The following is a 22,079-nucleotide window of genomic DNA, read 5'->3' as shown; positions in this document are numbered from 1 at the left end:
CCTGACTATTGCTGAAGAATTGACAGAAATTTGTCTAGGCTGGGGAATGCCCACCAACCTCAATCCCAGGCAATCCCCAGGCAGTTGCCCAGGCTGTGAAATGACTGCCAGGGTAAATAAGCCGTCTGGCCAAGAGATTACCAAGTTGTTACAAAGGCTGGAAAGAGCTAGGCAGCTGAATTCCTCTCCCAAATCCTGTTGAACCAGAAGGTTGAGGAATGGCTGCCAGGAACATCCTACTCCCATTTCCTCTGAAATATTTCCAAAAGGCTAAGCTGGGCACAAAATCAGATCAAGTCCCCTCTCTCACCCTCTTATGCATTGCCAAGAATACTGTCCAAGCTGACAGACAAGTGGCCAAGGAAGATCCTCCTCCTTCCCCCACTTCCCACCAGATACTCCCTAAAGGGTGGCCCACACCGGGAAAAGGAAAGGGGAATCCCCTCCAAATTACTCTGAAGAGTCTTAGAAGGTTGTTCAGATTGGGAAATGCCTGGTAGATAGACCCCCTACACTCTCACACCAGGCTTTCCAGAAGGTTTCGCCTTTTCTAGCTGAACAATCCCGACGACTCTCCTGGCTCTAGAGGGGCTGGCAGAGCAAGCACCGCTAGAAGTAGAGTAGGCTGGAGAAAAGCTGCCTAGGAGACCTGAGGTCAGCTTGCATCTTCTACCTTCTCCATCACCACCACTGCCTCCTTCTGGTCTGCAATTGCTAAGCTTTTGAGAGTTGGAGATGCAGAGAGCCACTCTTAGATTTTAAATTTTATGAGCAAATTGGTTTTGAAACAGCCTCATCAGGAGTGGGCTGGAGGTTTCATGATGTTGTTGTTGCTGTTTTTAAAGATTTATTTTACTTATTTCTCTCCCCTTCCCGCCCCCATTGTCTGCTGTGTCCACTCGCTGTGTGTTCTTTTGCGTTTGCTTGCATTATCAGGTGGCACTGGGAAACTGTCTCTTCTTTGTTGCGTCATCTCTGTGTGTGCAGCACCACTCCTGGGCAGGCTGCGCTTTTTTCACACGGGGCGGCTCTCCTTGTGAGGTGCACTCCTTGCATGTGGTGCACCTCTACATGGAGGCGCCTCTGCATGACATGGCACTCTGCATGCAGCAGCACTGTGCATGGGCCAGCTTACCACACGGTTCAGGAGGCCCTGGGGATCGAATCCCTGGATCCTCCATATGGTAGACAGACACTCTATCAGTTGAGCCACATCTGCTTCCCTCCACGTTTTAAATGTGTAGATTTTATGACATGCTGCTAATCAATCACGTAAGGGCCTTCCGGATTCAGGTTTTGTGTTATTTGAGAGTTCTCAATGAGCAATCTCTATAAAAATGAAGAGTTATTTGTTCTTTTAACATCAGTCTCTGAGGGTACATGGAATGTGAGGTTATAGCAAAACTGAAAAGGCTACATGATTAACCTCCCTTCTATTTCTTTCTTCAGAAAGATATGACATTAAGCAGCCAACAAACTAAAGGGACAGGAAAAAACAATACATCCACACCAAAAAACCTTCCCAAAACTGCAAGAAGGCCTTTTTCTGCAGTGAAAAAGTTTCCAGGAAAGAAAATATGAAAGCAAGGTGCAGGCCTCTAACAACACAGTAACTCTGTACAAGCTGCTTACCTTCTCTGGACAGTTTCCCCTTATTTTTAAGGGAAAACAATGAGAGGAGGGAAGTGTTTCCTGCTCCTGAAATTCCATGGGTGAATGCTTTTATTACATAAACACTGCCTTTTTATATCCATGAAAGACCGCCCTCTGCTGGGCATTCATACAATTTCTGAATAAATTTAGAAGAAAATACATACACTGACTATAAATTTTAAGTGATTAAAACACACACACACAAAGAAGAGGTTTTTAAATGCAGTAAAAAAAAGTCTTGTGCATTGTTTATGTCCTCCATCCTGTTGTCACTGGCTGCTGCAGCAAGCCACTGGAAAGCTAGAGCCACAGTTCACCCATGACTCTATAGAGACACCCTGAGGCCACTTTAAGCTTCTTCATTGGAGAAGCTCCACAGTGAACACAATTTTAAAGGATAAATCCCAGTGTCCCTTAACTCTTCTCCCCAGGAGAAATTCATTTTGCAGACAACTGTTACCACCAGGGTCGGGTCAGATACATCTACAAGTCACTGTCATGTCCCACTGGCCAACATGGCCCAAGGGACTGTGCGCAGGGTTGTTTCTCTGGAGGGGCCCTCTGCTAAGCCTGCTCGCCAGCACTGCTGCCACTGGCCCCCGAGCCTTTGCTGGATGCCTGAGCTTCTGAGGACCGAGAAGCCTGTTTTGGCAGGCGGATGGGGACATAGATGTTGGAAGCACAATGCTCCTTCAGGTACTCTCCTCCCTTTTCTTCATATTCTTTCCTGGTGATCCAGACTTTATCATCATCTAGGTAGTCCAAGGCCCAGTCACGAGCACCATACCAGGCGTCCAGCACAGGGTTTGAGGCAAGTTGAACCTGAAACGCAAAGAGAAACTTCAGCGGAAGGATGTCTCCCATTAGGGAGTGTTTGTTCAGTTAGGCCTAGCTAGACTCCCCTACATTTTATCCTTAAATATATACATAAAGGAGGGGCCCAACTAATTTCAAGACAACATAGGAAAATCTCTGCACCCTCCAAACAAGGCTGAGCTGAAACATTCTGTACTCTCCATAAACCAAGAGAGCACAGAAGAATGCAAAGCAGACAAAACAAATGAAATTGTCCAGCTTGAGGAACAGAAAGAAAAAGAATGAAACACAAAACAAAACAACCCTAAACAGATCCTGATCTGTCTGTCTGCAGGACACCATCACGCACACCAATATATGCATCACAGGAATGCTAGGAAGAGAAGGACCAGAAAAAATACTTGAAGAAATAATGACTGAAAACTTCCCAAATATGATAAAAGATGAATATATAAATCCAAGATACTCAACAAAGGCCAAGCAGGATAGACCCAAATAGATCTACACCAAGACACATTATGATCAAACTGTCCAATGCCAAGGACAAAGACAGACTCTTAAAAATGATGTCACACAATCTGATTTCTCAATAGAAACCAAGGAGGCCAGTAGGCAGTGGGAAGACATACTTAAAGTATATGTGTGTGTGTGGGGGGGGGGGGAGTCCAGTTACCTGAGAATACTACACCTGGCAAAAGTTGTCCTTAAAAAATGAGGGGAAAATTATGGTAGTTGCTGATGATAGGGAGAGGGAAGAAGAGACATGATGTGGGGGCATTTCCAGGATTTGGAGTTGTCCTGGGTGGTGCTGCAGGGACAGAAGCTGGACACTGGGTGTCCTGCCATGGCCCACTGGGTGGACTGGGGGAGTGTGTAGACTACAATGTAGACCACTGTCCATGTGGTGCAGCAGTGCTCCAAAACGTATTCACCAGGTGCAGTGAATGTGCCATGATGAGGGAAGAGGTTGTTGATGTGGGAGGAATGGGGTGAGGGATGTGGGGGGCATATGGGGACCTCATATTTTTTTAATGTAACATTGAAAAAAAGTAAAGAAGAAAAAAAAAAAGAGGGAAAAATTAAGATATTTCTTAACAAGCAAAAACTGAGTAAGTTCATTACCACTAGAAGTGCCTTTATAGGAAATGTTAAAGGGAATCCTCCATGTTGAAAGGAAAAGATAAGAAACAGTATCGCAATGCCGGATGAAGAAATCAAGATCTCCATTTTAAGTACTAACACAGCTAACTAAATATAAAAGCCAGAATTATTTCCTTTTTCATTTGTAATGCTGTCTTCTACTTCCTATAAGGCTTAAAATTAAAATACATAATAAACAAGCATAAATCTTTGCTACTGGGCACACAATACATAAAGATGTAACTTGTGACAAGAACAACATAAAAGTAGGGGAAGAAGGGATATAGGTATTGTGTATATGTAGGCTCTTGAAGTCAAGTTACAGTCAACACAAACTAAATTATAAGAGTTTTAGGGGAAGTGGACTTGGCTCAATGGATAGAGCATCTGCCTACCACATAGGAGGTCCATGGTTCAAACCCAGGGCCTCCTTGACCCATGTGGAGCTGGCCTATGCGCAGTGCTGATGTGCTCAAGAAGTGCCATGCCACACAGGGGTGTCCCCCGCGTAGGGGAGCCCCATGTGCAAGGAGTGTGCCCCATAAGAAGAGCTGCCCAGCACTAAAGAAAGTGCAGCCTACCCAAGAATGGTGCCGCACACACAGAGAGTTGACACAACAAGATGATGCAACAAAAAGAAACACAGATTCCCAGTGTCACTGATAAGGATAGAAGTGGTCACAAAAGAACACACAGTGAATGGACACAAAGAGGAGACAACTGGGGGGGAGGGGAGGATAAGTAAATCTTTAAAAAAAAAGGAAATTAGAAATTTTAACAGAAGTGTGAAAATTTAAAAAAAAAGTGTGGAAATTAAACAGCACATTCTTAATCAATGGCTTAAAGAAGAAATTACAAAGGAAATTAGAAAATACTCAGAGACAAATGAAAACTCTAATCTCACGGAAATAAAAAGGATAAGAGAACATTATGAATAATTGTAGACCAAAAAACTAGATAATCTAGAAGAAACAGAAAAATTCTTAGACATAACCAATTACCCAATTTGACTTAAGGAGAAACAGAAAACATCAACAAAACTATAAGTTCAGAGATTGAATCAATAATCAGAAACCTTCCACCAAAGAAAAGTCCAAGACCTGATGGCTTCACTGATAATTTCTACCAGACCTTTAAAGAAGAATTAATACCACTCCTGCTCAAACTCTTTCAAAGTATAGGAGGAAACACTTCCTAATTCATTCTATGAGGTCAGCATTACTCCAATACTAAAGCCTGGTAAAGACATTACAAGAAAAGAAAATACATACCAATTTCCCTTATCAGTAGGGATGCAAAAATCCTTAACAAAATACTAGCTAACTGAATATTAATATTAGTGGCACATTAGAAAAGATTATACACTATGTCCAAATGGGATTCATTCCAGGAATGCAAGGGTAGTTTAACACACAAAAACCAATTCAAGTCTAGTTATGCAAATGCCAAATGACAGAATGCTTGAGAATAATCTAGGAACTGGATAGCACAGTAAACCAAGAGGTGGGTGAGAATTGTGGTTGATGGTACAGATGCAAGAGTGTCCTTTGTGAGCTAGAGCAAATGTATATCACTATTGCAGGGTGGTGGGAATGTGAAGCATGGGAAAAATACAGCTGGAGTGACCTATGGACTGTGGTTAGTAGTAATAATATAATATTCTTGCATCTTTGCAAAAGATGTACTGTGTTGATACTGAGGCAGTATGGAAAATCTGAGCCAAATGTACACTATGGACATGGCAATAATCAGATGTTATTATTCTACCTGTAGCAAATGACACACGACATTGTGGTGTGTTGATAGAGGGGTGTTGTTTGGGAATTCTGCACATGTGCAAGATTGTTTTTTAAGTTTACAACTTCTGTCATAAAAAATATATTTAAAAAATAATAATAGGGTGGGTTGGGGGAAAAACACACCAAATGTAAGAAAAGAACTATGATTAGTAGTAAGATTTTGACAGTGCTCTCTCATAGTTTGTAACAAATGTCTCATGACAATGCAAGGTGTTGGTGGAGGGTTGATGTATGGGACCCCTGTATAATGTTATGTATGTTTTGCTTTGTAAGTTCACAATTTTTACTATACACTTAATTGTTTATGTATGTTCATATATAAATGATATAAAGATAACAAATGGATTGGTTAGGGGAAAAATACTTCGTTTAGTGGTAATATTTTGACAATGCTCTTTAATCAATAGTTAAAAAGGTTTAAAAACAATGCAAGTTACTGGTGGTAGGGTGAGATGTTATATATGTTTGATGTTATATATGTTATATATGTTTGTTTTGTAAGTTCACAACTATACATTTATTGTTTATGTATGTTTATGTATGAGTGATATATGTAAATAAATTTTTAAAAATCAATGCAATAAAAATCAATGCAGTACATAAACAGAGAATGGAGGAAAAAGAAAAACATAATTATCTCAATACATGCAGAAAATGCATTCAGCAAAATGCAGCACCTTTCTTGATAAAAACACTCAGAAAAGTAAGAATAGAAGGGAACTTTTTCAACATGACAAAGGCCATTTAAGAAAATCCACAGCTAACTCAATGGTGAAAGACGAAGTTTTTTCCCTAAGATCAGGAATGAGACAAGGATGCCCACTTTCGCCACTGCATTCAACACTGTATATAGAAGTTCTTGCCAGAGCAATTAGGCAAGAAAAATAAATAAAAGGTATCCATACTGGAAAGGAAGAAGCAAAAACATCTCCATTTGCAAACACTGTGATCCCATATAGAAAAAACCCAAAGGAACCCACAAGAAAATTATTAGAGTTAATAAATGAATTCAGCAAAGAGCAGGGTACAAGACCAATACACAATATACAACTGTGTTCCTATACACTAGCAATGAACAACCTGTTCTATCTTGTAACCAAATAACTCCATTTACAATAACATCTAAAAGAATAAAATATCTAGGAATAAATTTAACTAAAGGTACAACAGACTTGTATACTAAAAACTACGAAACATTACTGAAAGAAATTAACGAGAATTTAAGTAAATATTAAGACATCCCATGTTCACGGAGTGGAAGAGTTAACATTTTTGTATGTGAATATTTTCCAAAGCAATCGATGCAATCCTTATTAAATTTCTAGCAGACTTTTTTGCAGAAATGGAAAAACAGATCCTCAAATTTATATGGAACTGCAAGGGGCCCCAATCAGCCAAAACAATCTTGGAAAAAGAAGAAGATTGGAGAACTCACATTTCCTGATTTCAAATTATCTTACAAAGCAACAGTAATCAAACAGTGTGGTACTGGCACAAAGATGGACAAATTGAGCAGGAGAACAGAAATGAAAGTCCAGAAATCTATGGCCAATTGCTTGGGTTTTTTTTTTTAGGAGGTAACGGAAACTGAACCCAGGACCTCATACATGGGAAGCAGGCGCTTAAACCCTGAGCTAAACCCACTCCCCCCAAATGATTTTTGACAAGGGTGCTAAGTACAAGCAGTGGAGAAAGAAAAGTCTCTTCAACAAACAGTGCTGGGGAAAACAGATGTGGCTCAAGCAATTGGTTTCCCGTCTACCATATGGGAGGTCCAGGATTCGAATCCGGGAACTCCTGGTAAAGGCAAGCTGGCCTGAGTGGACAGCTGGCCCACACAGGAGTGCTGATCTGCACAGGTATACTGGCCTGAGTGGAGAGCTGGCGCAGCAAGATGATGCAACAAAAAGACACACAGAGGAGAGACAATAAGAGATGCAGCAGACCAGGGAGCTGAGATAGTGCAAAAGAATAAGCACTTCTCTCCCACTCTGGAAGGTCCCAGGATCAGTTCCCAGTGCTGCCTAAAGAGAAGACAAGCAGACATACAAAAACCCACAGTGAATGGACACAGAGAGCAGACAACAAGGGGATGGGCAGAAATAAATAAATCTTTAAAAAAAGAAAAACCAGTGTTGGGAAAACTAGTTATGCACATGCGGAGGAATGAAGTTCCCCTATCTCACACCATATTAAAAAATCAACTTGAAATGGAGAAAGGGCGAAAATATAAGAGCTAAAACTATAAAACTCTTAAAAGATAACAGAGGGACAAATCTTCATGACCTAGGATTCAGCAAAGGAATCTTTAATATGACACCAAAGGCATGAACAACAAAAGAAACAGATAAATGTGACTTCATCAAAATTAAAAACTTTTTGCATCAAAGGAAATTACCAAAAGAGCAAAAAGATAACCTACAGAGTGGGAGAAAACAGATTCAAACCATATATAGGATAAGGGTTTACTATCCAGAATAAATATGAATTTTTATAATGCAACAATAAGACCAACAACCCAGTTTAAAAAATGGGCAAAGGACTTGAACAGGCATTTCTCCAGAAGATGTACATATGACCAAAAAACATATGAAAATATGTTCAACATCATCAGTCATTAGGGAAATGCAAACTAAAACCACGAAAGATCACTTGACACCTTCAAAGATGGCTATTATTTTTTAAATGGAAAATAAAAAGGGATAAAGATGAAAACAACTTGGAACTCTAGTGCATTGTTGGTGAGAATGTGAAATGATGCAGTCACTGTGGAAAGCAATACGTCAGTTCCTCAAAAACTTTATATAGAATTACCATTTGACTCGGCAATCCCACTTTTAGTAATATATAAAAGAGAGTGAAAACAGGGTCACAAAGATATTTGTAAGAAATGTTTACAGCAGCTAAAAGGTGGAATCAACCAAAATGTCCCCCAAGGAGGAAGAGATGAGTGTTTAAAAAAACTCTTTTTTAAATCAAAGCACATCAGAAATTACCTCACAGAATAAACAGTTGTCAAACATTTTAAAAACACAAGATCTACCTCTCTGGGTCAGAAGGTGCCAGGTGACCAGCCTCCTGCTCACTGACGCTGTCAGGTGGAGAGGTGAAGCAGAGGCTGGATACTTGACCAAGAGGAAAGGCTGTCCTGGCCCTGCTTGCTCTCTGTGAAGCAGAGGGAAGCAGAGGCTGATGTAGGGCAGTTCTGACTCTGGGGGCAGAAGAGCCTCCAAAGAAATGAGAGCTGAGCGGGATGACCTGGGGTGCTCTTTTGGTTGCTGGCAGGCTTATTTTCTGCAAGAGGCTGGGATCAGCACATTTGAGGGTGCTCCTCAACAAGGCTTACCTGACCATTCCAGGTAATGCTCTCTGCAGCTCCAAATGGGCCTCCTGGTTTCTGGAGTCACCCATCTAACTCTCACCTTCCTCTAAGCTTCCTACTTCCACTAAGACCAGGAGTTCCAGGTTGGAATGGTGGCTTCACCATTAACTTTCCAAAGTTAAGGTGAGGTGACACAAAGTAGAATTAGCATGCACAGATGGAGGAGAATGAAGGAGATAAAAATGCAAGCTCAGAAGTCAGGCTGGGTTCACTACACAGGCAAGTGACTTCTCAAAAGGGACCTGCCTTTCCTCTAGAAAGCTCTCAGAATCATTTTCCCCATGACCAAAATTAGGATAACAAGAGCCCTTTCAACTATAAAGTGCTCAGTATACTGTCTGGCATGGGGTAAGTAGCCCATTTATTTTCACCAATTAAAAAAAAAAATGTAGCAAGACATATTTAACATTGGAATACTATATAGCCATAAAAAGGGATATTTTGGAACTCATTCCTATTGATACATAAAAACTGTCACAGTGATCTGAAAGCATATATGTCATTCACAATGGCTAGAACTATAAGCATTTTTCTGTTTTCCTTTGGCTTGTTTAAATTCTTATATTTTAGCAATAAATCTTTTGTTGCTTAAATAACAAAAAAAAACCCCAAAAAACAAATTATTAAAAAAATAAAAATACCTGAGTAAAAGTTTTGTACATTATGGGATTCTTTCTCTACCTACTAAAGATCATGTAGGGCCTTGGACGGTTAGTTTAACAGAGGTTAACTATGGCATGACACACACTCATTACATTAGGGTTGTGAAATGGAAGGGGAAAGTGGAAAAGATGAAAGTTGGGACTCTGCCATATGAGACCACAATAGCTAACAGACACAGAACTGGGAAGACAGATGTGACAGCTGCACTTCTGCAACCAATGCTCACAAAGTAATTAACAGGAAAGGGTGTGGGGGTTATCCAGAAATAGATCCTGAACATCACATAAGAGTCTCTCAATGATTTCTTCAAATATCAACCCTGCCAGCGTGCACCACACTATATAACAAACCCTCGCTTCAGTGCTGCTGCTTCCTCCTGTTCTCCTCCAGCCTCTCCCTGGACAAAGCCCAGGTCTGTGTGCCTCTTTCCTAGACTCCTTCACAGGCACCCTCCATCCTCCAAGTGTCCTTTAAAAAAGTGGTGCTATTCAGGCCTTAACGTTTGACTTCACCCATTCCCCAAAGTGCCCTCCAGCACACTGAAGCCAGGGCGCCCGAATATAACTTTCTACCTTTCTCCTGCACTCTATCAGCTATCTGTGGGTCCTCTCTTCCTGAGGTCCCACTTCCACTGGAACCCCAACTCAATCAATCCTGGAAACGGATTTCATTACCCACCACCTTAAGCCATATTTTCTAGCTGAGCAAATACCATATTTATCAAACCGGGTGCCCAACCCATAACTTGGGAGTTTAAGTCTTAGGTCTCACTTCTCTCCCCAAATTCAATCCATTACCAAGTCTTGACAATTTTACTTCCTTAACCTCTCTCACATCAACTCCTTCCTCTCCTTTTGCTATTGCCTTTATATTTTCTATGTAGCTACCAAGTGGCAAACACTGTGCCAAAGGCTCATAGTACAGCCATTCACAAGACAGCACTGTCCCTGTCCTAACCAAAGTGGGTCTAGTAAGGACTACAGACAAAGATAGGGAAGGCTTTCTGGAGTGACATCTAAGCCAGCCATCAGAGTTGGAGAAAGCTAGGAAGAGTATTCTAGACAGAGAACCTGCATGTGCAAAGGCCCCAAGGCAAGAACACACAGCACATGTGGGGACCAATAACAGTTCACTATGCTGAAGTACTGCATGGAAGATGCAGTGAGGAGACAATGCTGGCGAGGTACTCAAGGTCAGATCACAAGAGACCTTGTAAACCGCGGTGGGTGATGAGGAGTGAGGACTTCATCCTGAAGGCTGGGGAGCTGTCTCCTAACTGGTCTCCTGTTTTCAATCTTCCTCCTGATACTCCATTTTCCACAGCAGAGTAAAAAATTATCTTTTAAAATGCAAATCAGATCAAATCGCTCCCCAGTGCCTGACACAGTAGCACAGCTAGGGTCTGAGTGTTTAGTAAGTTCCAGGCCCCATGCTGAGCACTTGATGTGTGCTAGCACAGGAACCCTTAGCCCTTTCTTACTGCTGAGAAACAGGAAGCTTAGCAAAAGACAGAAACAAGGGTGACAGTTAGGACAAAGCCCAGGTCTGTCTGGCTCAGAGACCACACCCTGAATGAATACATCAGGCAATATACTGGGTCAAGGCAGGACACATCTGGGCCTCTCCAGTCTCATGTCCCCCTTCCCCTGCCTCCTCCTCTTTAGCAGCCATATGCTTAAGCCACACTCAGCTACTTCTCACTCCCTCAGCAAGCTTCTGTCCACTAAGCCTTTGCTCATGCTAGTCCCTCTGCTGGCATACCTTCACCATCCCATCCCACCCCACCCCATCCTCTCTAGATGGCAAACACCTACTCTTCCTTAGAAGACTTAGTTCCAGGGAGCTTTCTGTGCACGCCAAGACCAACACGCACCACGTCTGTATTTCCATCACACCCTGGGTTAACACTGCCCTTTACGTGGCTACTGCCACTTCATACGCAAGGTCCTTGCAGCTAGGGCTGTGTCCAGGCCATCTCAGCGTCCTGGCCTTGGTCCACGGCACCTGACACACTGTGGGAGCTCAGACCATGTTTTCTGATGACCAGGCATTTTGTAAATAAATTGTGGTACATCCACACCACAGTCATAACAAATAGTATTTTAGAAGAATTAAGACATGGGGACATATTCATGTCATGTTAAAAAAATTCAGTTTACTTGGATGAAAAGAAAATTCATGAAAGAAAAGCTCTACCTCTAGGATAAGGGACTGGGCAATGGGGATGACTTATTTTCAATGTACATTCTTTTGTACTCTGAATTTTATTATGTGCATGTTTCCTTTATGCAATTAATAAAAAAGAAGTATATAAAACATAAGTCAAATTCTGCTTTAAAAATTAAGCACAGACTAAAAAGCAGAGGAAAAGTCACAAAAACATAAACAGTGGCTATCTCTGGATGATGGAATTATGAATTAGTTTTCTCATTTACACTTCATTAATTTTCCAATCAGAAAACAAAAAAATAAATGCTATTTTCCAAGAACTCTATTATATGAACAATCAGTACCTGAAAAGCAGACTGGAAGGGTCTCATCTCCAACAATTCCTTTTCAATCCTGGCTTTCATCCCAGGATACATCATGTTCCCACCAGTCAGGAAAACGTTCTGAACCATCATCTCCTGAGTGTCCTTTGGATACCTAGGAGAGAAACAATGCTTTCTGGATAGTCCCTCCAACTTGAATATTTGAGGAGAATGTCAAAGTAGAAATGTAAGTTCTAACTACAAAATATAAAACACCCCCAGAGAAAATAAAAAAAAGTAACCCCAACTTTCACTTTTCATCTGTATCTTTACAGAATGCTAAACAGTCAAATGTTTCCAAAAATCTAGTCAAAATCTTAATGTGTATGCTCAGTTCCTTTCCTTAACATAAGAATTTGAAAGAATTCCTATAAATCAACTTTACTGAGGAATAATTTACATACATTTCAATAATTTATGACAAATTTATACATGCCAGTTACTACCACCACACTCAGGATACAGCACCACAATCAAATGTGGAACATTTCCATCACCCCAAAAAGTCCTGCCTCACTTCTGAGGACCCATCTCTCTCCACCTATGTTTTTTTGTTTTTAAAATAACAGTTTTATCTTACACATATTTGATCACTTCTCTACCCACTGTTAAGACAAAACTCAAAGTCACACAATATAGCTGCAATGTCTTTTCTTAATCTTGCCTCATGCAATTTCAGCATACTACAAATTATGTTTTCTATCTGTCCAACTTGAATTATGAACATTCACATTGCAGGGAAATGGTTATATAACTGGGGTCAGGAAAAGAGCAGTCTTACAGAGATGCAAACTCTTAAATAAAATGTCTGAGAGGAAAGAAAATCATTTTTATAATCTCTGCATATTTTAGGGTGATGTAAAAGCTTATGCAGGGAAGCGGACTTGGCCCAGCGGATAGGGCGTCTGTCTACCACATGGGAGGTCCGCGGTTCAAACCCCGGGCCTCCTTGACCCGTGTGGAGCTGGCCCACACGCAGCGCTGATGCGCACAAGGAGTGCCCTGCCACGCAGGGGTGCCCCCCACGTAGGGGAGCCCCACACACAAGGAGTGCGCCCCGTAAGGAGAGCCGCCCAGCGCAAAAGAAGTTCAGTCTGCCCAAGAATGGCACCACGCACATGGAGAGTTGACGCAGCAAGATGATGCAACAAAAAGAAACACAGATTCCTAAGGCGTTGACAACAACAGAAGCAGACAAAAAGAACACGCAGCAAATGGACACAGAGAACAGACAGCTGAGGCAGGGGGGAGGGGGAAGGAGAGAGAAATAAGTAAAATAAATCTTTAAAAAAAAAAAGAGGTAGCTCTTAAAAAAAAAAAGCTTATGCACATAAATTATCAAGTTATTCAAACTTAAAAGAAATTCTTAAACTTCCTCAAATCAACTGAGAATTTACATGTTCAGTAAAGAATTATAGGGCCCCAGAATGTGCCAGGCTTGGTAGTAAATAAAATAATACTATCTGGACACAGTAAACCCACACACACAAAAAAGTGACAGATTTCAAAAGTGTCTAACTATCAAATGTACCATTCAACAAAAAACCCAAGGAAATGGTTCAGGAAAACACAAGGGCAAGAAGTTTTGCAGCCTCACCTGTCCAAAATGTATTGAAGGGTCTCGGCTATCCCAGCCTGCTCTTCTCCTATGAGGGATGGCTGGAAAATAATTTCTGGTGCTCGAATTCTTTCTGTCCCAACAAACAGCTGATGATACGCTGCCAAGTTAAACACGGGCTTTAAAAACCCAAGGTTAAGAAGATATTTTTAGGCCACAATGACAAACATTTCAGTTGTCAGTTTTCTCAAACTACATTTCTTATTCCAATACAGCTTCTGTCCTTGGTTCATGCTAGACTAGAAACAACCCCTCCCAATATTCTGCCTTCTTTCAACTTCTGAATTATAAATACCTACAAATTTGCATCATGAAATGGTCACTGAGTTTCAGGGAAAGACACTTTGTGGACAGGAGGGGAAAGGCCAACTCTCCCTGCCACTGCCTTAGCACCACTGTCCCTGCACACACAGGACAGCTCTCTTGCCCAGGAGTGACTGAGACTCAGATCAGATCACTTTAACTGGCTGCCATGTAATGACAAAAATATAATACCAAACAAGGATTAAGCATAATGGCATTGGCTTAAATTTAAATGAAACCTTAAAAGGCTTAAAGTCCACAATTATTTGCCCAAATGTTTCTGCCAGGCAGACTCTCTCACAGGCTCACAGGTCACAGATCTAGAACCTCAATCACTGTGGAAAACATCTAACTACCGATATATTAAGTATTAGCAGCCCTTTTCAAGAAACTATACCTGAGATTTTAAAAAATCTTCCCAAAGAAGCATACTAGACTAGACTGGTCAATGTCAATAGCTTCAAGTATGGGCATGGTCTAGGCTACAGGAATCAGACCTGGACAGTGGTAACCGGCTTCTCCACTTCAGGCGTCTCCTCTGAAAATAAGGGTTCAAAATCATTCATGTTTTCCACATCTTCCAGAGACGGCTCCAGCTGCTCCAGGTCAGGGGTCTAAAAATAAACAAAACAACCTGCAACTTCATAAGCTTTAGTGCTATTAGTTCACTGTCATGAAAAAAGAATAAGAATCTTACCCAAGCTAAAAGTTTATAAAAAACCAAAAAAATTTCAAAGCTATAAAAAAGAAAAATATACATGAGCACAAAAATTAAGACAAAAAGCCAGGAATGGGCTTTGCTTATCCCTTACCCTTTCCTACTGCAATAAGCCTAATCACCTCCCACCTTCTCTCTCAAGGCTGGGCCCCATGAAAGACTTGCTGCCTGTGTTAGTCTCAACGCTTCCCACAGAACTCTGGGAAAGAAGGGTTTGATAGCTGGTGTCCTACAAATAGCTCAGGCTAATAGGAATACTTAATAGATTCCTTAATAATTTATAAATACATATGCCAAAACTGATTAGGTCCCTCAACAGGTCCCCTTATGCAGGGGGTGTGACTAAGGGAGCCAAGGTGGCAGAATGCTTCCTTTCTGGAAACTCCTCTTGAAAAGACTCTCTTCTTCAGCTGTGATGAAGCCGGGTGAGGTTACTTACGCTTGTGTCATTCCCAATAGAGGGTGTCAGACACCTTTACTTTAATTTTAACCCAAACAAAAGAAGTTGGGGGAGGGGGTTTCTGGATGACATCTCCAGCCATCTATCATTCTGCCGTGGGAAAGGGGGACAGGAAGAAATACTCTGTTGAATCCTATGAAGAATCTCTAGCAGGGACAGTTGTTGTAGAACCAGGTATCCTAATGAGGTGGTATCTTGGGAGGGTTCAAGGAGACTCAATCACCAACAGCCGAGTATGCTTATGAAGAGGTTCCTACACTGAAGAATCCTCTGAGTACTTTCTAACTCTTGGAATCTAAGAAGTGTGTGTATTACTGACATAATTCAGAGCATTTAAACATACTTTTCTAGAACCTGTTCATACAAACTGCAAATGTAAACAAACATTCACACTCACCTGTAAACAAGGCAAGCCTGTCAACAACCCCACACACACTAAAAAAATCATGTAACATGTATAACATATTGACTACAAAGGCAAATACTTATATAAGTGGGTGACAATGTATTCTAAATCTGCTTGATATAGATACTTCTACCATATTTAAGGGGAATTTTCCAGGTTTGAGGGTAAACCCTGGAAGGAAAGGGAGTATTTCTTCAACAGAGACTAGAGGACAAGATAAAAGGATTGGTTTAGAAATAGGTGATTTAAGGAGGAGAGAAGATGGGTTGGAATCAAAAGGACCTTGTTCTCAACGAAGAAGGTGAGAGTCATCTCTGCCACCACTGAACCAGATGCAGGGACAGGACATCTGCCATTTGCAAACGTCCCCCACCATTCCTCACTGCAGATGTTACCACTACATTTTACAGTGAAGGACTGTGGCACAGGGAGGTTAAGTAACTTGCCCGAGGTTATGTCACACTAGTAAGTGGTAGAAATTTGACCTGGGACAGAACTGCTTGGTTCCAAATGTCATTCGGCCTGCAGCTGAAATTCTATAGACTATGAGGCTGAGAATGAGGGGAAAGCTGGGGCTTTAGGAGTATAGAAAAGATCTAGGCCAAGCTCAGGTGGTAATACAAGAGATGAATGAAAGACGTGGCAGCAAGACCAGCAGAAGTGAATGACAGGCTCCTCTGCTCCAGCAGGGGCAGCAGAGTAGAGAACTCTGCCATCCGCAGTATGTGATCTCTATTCACCCAGCAACCCTCACCAGAAAGAAGCCCCTACCATGGACTGCCTGTGTCTTTTCTGACTTAGCACCAAACTCAGCTTTTCAGTAATGACCCATAAAGGGTCCCAGGAGAGGGTAGAAATGCAATTCCAATAGTTTCCTTGCATTTGTTGGCTAGTCATCCAGGATGACAACGAACTAGAAGTCAGGGTGGTCTAAGAGAAAGAGGTCAGGCTTTAGAGTAACACAAATCTAACTCTGAGTGGCAACCAAAGATACACTTTAAGTCACCACAGAAGGGCTAGGAAAAGTCACTCTGAGTCCACTTCCTCACTTATAAATGGAACTTGAACCTAGGGCACCGCTGTGGTGAGAACAAAACATTCCTTCCTTCTTCCCTCTTAAATACACTTACTTTGGCTCATTAAATAATTCGGTTGTATCTTCAGGGTAGAGGCACACAAATGTCACCTGTATATTTAAAACAACTACATTCAAAACTTGTGACACCCCGTCCCAATGGATGAAAGTGAACACTGGGCTCCACCGAGCTTCCTCCTATCTACCTCTTTTCTCTTCATCTGTGTCACCACCTTCACCCTACTCTTCACCGTCATCCCAAATGCCACTCCTCTGACCTCCCTGACTTCCAAGTGAAGACTTTTCTTGTGGATTCACACCTTTCTCTACCCAGCCTGGAGTTCAATCACAACTGCCACCATCCTTCTACCCCATCAACTCTGCTACACCCACCAACTCCCCACCCAATACTCGTTCCACTTCCGCTCTGGAGCACACTGGATTTTCAAAGATGATCACAAGATCTTCTATCCCTCATGTTCTTCTGCAATGTAACCCTGACATGCCCCATAAAGAGGTAGGGTCTAGGTTCCCACCCCGTGAATCTGGGGAGGCTTCTGACTGCTTTGACCAACAGAGTACAGCAAAAGTGGTGCTGTGTGACTTCTGGGGCTAGGTTATAAAAAGCTGCATCGCTTCCTTCCACCTTGGTCACTTTGAGACATTAACTCTCTGGTCGCTCTCTCTTGAGAATCTCCCTCTTGGAACCCAGTTGCCTTGATCCAAGATACCCAAGGCACAAGGAAAGAACACATGCAGGGACTCAGATCAACAGCCACAGCTGAGCCCAGCCTTTCCATTCCCCTGGTCCCCTTTCTAGTATCAACCCTGTGGTTCTCAGACCACCTCAGCTGCTATAACCTCCATTCTTCCTCTTTACTCATCCTTTTTCTTATCTTTTCTTCCTTCCTTGTCTCAAAGGACAGAGTGTTCATCTTTTATCCTAGATCAAGTCTGCCACCCATGCTCTTAAAATTCTCATCAGTCCTCTCTGGTTTGTCTTTTCCAATTGTTCTTTCTCAGTCTCTTTCCCTGGCTTCTCTTCTTCCATAACCCCTAAATGGTGATGCTCCCCAGGGGCTCTTCTTTTCTCACTCCCCATGTTTTCCTCATGTGCTGCTACGTCCTCCTGTACCTGGGTCCTAGAAAGCTCCGCCTGCTGCCCCACAGAGACTTTAAAGATAAAGTGCTCAAAACTGAGCTGAACTCATTATCTCTCCAACCTTGGATAAATTATCCACCCACTGCCTTTCAATAGAGTGTATGTGTTAAAAGGCAGAATCTGGAATTGGATTGCTTGTGTTTAAATCTCAGCTGCACTACTTCTGGCTGTGTGACCTTGGACAAATCACTTCACTCCCCTAAGTCTCAGGTTCCTTACTTGTAAAATGGGAATGATAGTATCTAGTCAAAAGTTGTGAAAATTAATAAAGATGATGCTTGCAGAAATACTCAGAACAGAGGCTGCCTCATGTCACATGCTCTCTTAGCAGGAGCCACTGCCGCTTCTGACATCTCTGCTTCTAAAGGGTACCACGTTCTTCGGGCCCTACCTCTGAAGTGTCTCCTCCTGTGCCCTCCATCCCCAGGGCTACTGACATAGTTCAGGTCCACATCAGCTCTCTTCTGAATACTACAATACATTTCTACCTGTCTTCCCAGCCTCCAGCCTCATCTCTCTACACAACCCACCCTCCAATTATTTTCCTAGAATAAAATCTCGTATCATTTCCTTGCTTAGCAAACTTTGAAGGCTCTGTTTGAAGATATCCAGGATCTTTAGCCTGGAAAAGACATTTGTAGCCTGGCCCCTGCCTCCCTTCCCCACTTCATCTCCCACCATAGCCCTTCTTGCCCAAACTCCACCCACCAAACATGCTATGCTCCCTGCACATATGGGTCCTTTCATCTAAAATATCCTTCCTTCCTGTTGGCTACCTATTGAAATCCTAATAGTTTTTCAAAGCCCAACTCAAATGCCCCAATTCTTTCTCAAAAGTCCATCTACATTGGGAGCAGGTGTAGATCAGTGGTTTGAGTGTGATGGCTTCCACGTACGAGGTCCCAGGTTCAATCCCCGGTACCTCCTAAAAATAAAAAAAATTAAAAACCTATCTATATTTCCACACACATGTCCCGCACCACACTTGATAAACTTCATTATACTCAGCTAGGTATGGTTGTAGTGCCAACCCTATCCCACCTCACCCCTTTTTAGGGAACCAGGAGGGCAGGAACTGTATCTTAATTATCTCTGCATCCCTGGCATATCATGCCTCGCACTGAGTGGTGGGCCCCATGGATACACCCTCAATTCTTCCTGAATAGAGAAGACTGTAAAACGTTTGGGTTTCAAAAAACCTCTTCAGGGGAGCAGATGTAGCTCAAGTGGTGGTCCCCACTTCCCATGTGAGAAGGTCTCAGGTTTGGTTCCCAGTGTCTCCTAAGGAAAACAGAAACAAATAACAACAAGCAAAAACAAACATAAAAAACAACTCAGGAGAGCTGATGTAGCTCAGTGGTTGAGCTCCAGCTTCCCACATACGAGGTCCTGGGTTCATTCCCTAGGCCCTGGTATCTCAAAAAAAAAAAAAAAAGCTTCTTCAGCTGCAACAAAATATCATCCACATTCATCTAGCCATATTCCCAAACATTTTATCTTAAAAATAAGCTAACTTCTCAGCTTCACTAAAAATGGTAAAAATTTTTATTTATTCCAATTTATAGGATTCACAGAGAGGAACAAAGCTATTAATTTCAACACAGAGAAAGGCATCAAATAGGAGACAGAATTTTCTAATGCTGCTGGCTTTTCTCCCTCTAGGATTTGCCAAAGGTCTTTATATGGATTGCACTGACATGAGAACACAGGTAGGTCTGTTTAGAGAAGATGTGATGTGGTTCCCTGTACTAGCCTCGCACGGCCTAAGAACAGGCCAGGACCACTCTGATCTTGGCTAATCAAACAAGAGAATGCTCAACACTTGGTCCCCAGTATTTCTAACAAATGAAGATCTCCAAAACTGTGTTCCTAACCCTCCCCTCAACCCTTATGCCCAGTTTGGAGCTTTGGAAAGCCAGCACCTTCTAGTTTAAATACTTCATTAGGAATGGTAACAAAGCCTACTCCTTTACAACATCCTAATAGGAATACCTACAGAAAAGAAAGAGCTGGGACTGATTGGTCTTTGTGAAAAAAGAGATTTTAGAAAACATTGTAAGTTAAAAAAATTCAGCTATATTAATTCAAGTCAGCCATCACTGCTTAAATGGACTATCAGTATGAACTTTGGCCCAAATAACTCTATCCTCTTCATTCTAAATATAATCAATTGTTACAAAATACTTTCTGAAAGGTAGAACTATACAGCCAGTGTCATGGTCAAACTTACCCCAGGAATGCTACTAAAAAATGACTATCACCCTAAAATGCTGACTGACAATTAATTAAACCTTTGGTGACATCTTAATTCATCATATTTGTTACATATAGAGAAGTTTTTCAAAGTCCAGCATTTCAAAATCTCCCCCACGTCCAGGAAGATTTTAATATGTATCCCAAGAGAAAAGAAGAAAGTAGGGGCTTAGGAAGTGTCTGCTGAATGACTGAGAGGTCGAGACACAACATGTAACAAATGCTGAAAAATGAAGAATGGAAAAACTCATTCTCCAAATGCTCAGGAATCAGTTTCACAGTCTGTTTTTCTCTTCAAATATGAAACCGCTCTTCTGCAAGTGGCTTAGGGGCTCATCTCTAGTACAAAGATACTAGATGTGCTGCTGACATGTTAACCATGTTAAAAATTAAATGAGGATGTGCTTGTTTAATAAATATTTACTATAAAAAATAAATATTTATAAATATTCTTGATACATGTGCTATATTATTTAAAAGTTAAAGGAACATTTTCAATGACAAAAATAAGCTTTATTTACAAATAAAGTTATCATATGTGGTCGATGATTAAATTTTTACTTAGCTTTCATAAAACATCAGTCTAGGAAATATAATTTATTACTGATGCAAATGTGAACATTTTATACCAGTCTTTGTAAAAGCACATCCTTTACAAATATCTATGTTAATGTGCTCTTAAAACTAAATGTTAGGGAAGTGGTTGTGGCTCAACTAATAGAGCATCCACCTACCATATGGAGGGTCCAAGGTTCGATACCCAGGGCCTCCTGACCTGTGTGGTGAGTTGGCCCATGAACAGTGCTGCCATGGGCAGGGATGCCATGCCATGCAGGGGTGTCCCCCACATAGGGGAGCCCTAAGCCCAAGGAGTGCGCCCTGCAAGGAGAGGCGCCCTGCGTAAAAAAAGCACAGCCTGTTGAGGAGTGGTGCCACACACACAGAGAGCTGACACAGCAAGATTACACAACAAAAAAGTGACACAGTTTCCTGGTCCGGCACGACAAGAATGCAAGCAGACACAGAAGAATACACAGCAAATGGACACAAAGAGCAGACAAAGCGGGGGGGTGGTGGAGGGGAGAGAAATAAATAAAATAAATCTTTAAAAAAAAACCAAAACACTAAATGTTAGCATGCAGTCAATTTGTTAAATTTTGCCTACAATACTTACACATTTCATTTATATTTATGTCTACCATGTTATAAATATGCTTATCAGTACTTTCATTTGTTTAGGGAAAATAATATATTTAAATAAATGTGCATTAAAAGAAATTATTTTTAGGTATCAGGGCCAGGGATTGAATCGCAGACCTCATGTGTGGGAAGCTCCCGCTCAACCACTGAGCCACATCAACTACTCTGAGTTGGTTTTTTTGTTTGCTTGTTTGTTTTTGTTTTGTTTTTAGGAGGCACCAGGGACTGAACCTGGGACCTCCCATGCGGGAAGCAGGAGCTCAACTGCTTAAGCCATATCTACTCCCAAATTTTAAAAAATTTTTAATTACTGCAGTAAAGATCCCTTCTACCCAAATCTTAGTGATCTAGTGAGCTGGGTCTGGTAAGCCAGAGAGTTCTGAGGCTGAGAGACCTGATGCTAGCCCCCCCCCCATGCAGGCTGTGAGTGCTGGATTAGGATTATCCAATGCCCAAGCACAGCCCTGCCACCTGTCCTACTGGCTATATCAAAACTTATTAACAGTCCACTGCCAAGGAAATAAAAAGGAAAGAGAAAGGAGAAAATCAAAGAGCTTATTCAAAGAGAAACTAATAAAGGGCTGCTCTTAAAAATATACTTAGAAATGTTTTATTGAGCATATCTACTAGCAGCTATTAAAAATTCTTAAATTATGTATGAAGCGAGATCTCCGACCTTAGGGCACATCAAGGTGAAAGGAAGTTAAGTCAAAGACCAATGACAGTATATTTTAAAAATGTCAGGGAAGCGAATGTAGCTCAAGTAGTTGAGTGACTGCTTCCCATGTATGAAGTCCTGGGTCGATCCCCAGTACCTCCTAAAAACAAAACAAATGAACCAAAAAACCAACTGTCATCACTGGGGAGAAAATGTAGCTCAGTGGCTGAATGCCTGCTTCC

The 22,079-nt window shown here is 41.6% G+C and overlaps 1 protein-coding gene across 1 annotated transcript in view; it reads right to left on the bottom strand.

Moving 5' to 3' along the window:
* Positions 1–1,704: 1,704 nt before the first annotated feature.
* ACTR5 (actin related protein 5) overlaps positions 1,705–22,079 on the bottom strand; it is a 37,580-nt gene continuing 17,205 nt past the window's right edge. The window contains exons 6-9 of the mRNA XM_004482273.3: positions 14,403–14,519; positions 13,582–13,721; positions 11,967–12,099; positions 1,705–2,475 (exon numbers count right to left, since the gene is read on the bottom strand). Coding sequence (XP_004482330.1) covers positions 2,218–2,475; positions 11,967–12,099; positions 13,582–13,721; positions 14,403–14,519 — 648 coding nt within the window. The 3' untranslated portion in view covers positions 1,705–2,217. The remainder of the gene's footprint in view (positions 2,476–11,966; positions 12,100–13,581; positions 13,722–14,402; positions 14,520–22,079) is intronic.

Source organism: Dasypus novemcinctus, chromosome 24 (genome assembly GCF_030445035.2).
Source record: "Dasypus novemcinctus isolate mDasNov1 chromosome 24, mDasNov1.1.hap2, whole genome shotgun sequence".
In the NCBI taxonomy this organism is placed as follows: Eukaryota; Metazoa; Chordata; class Mammalia; order Cingulata; family Dasypodidae; genus Dasypus; species Dasypus novemcinctus.
This window is presented reverse-complemented; position numbering and strand designations above follow the sequence as displayed.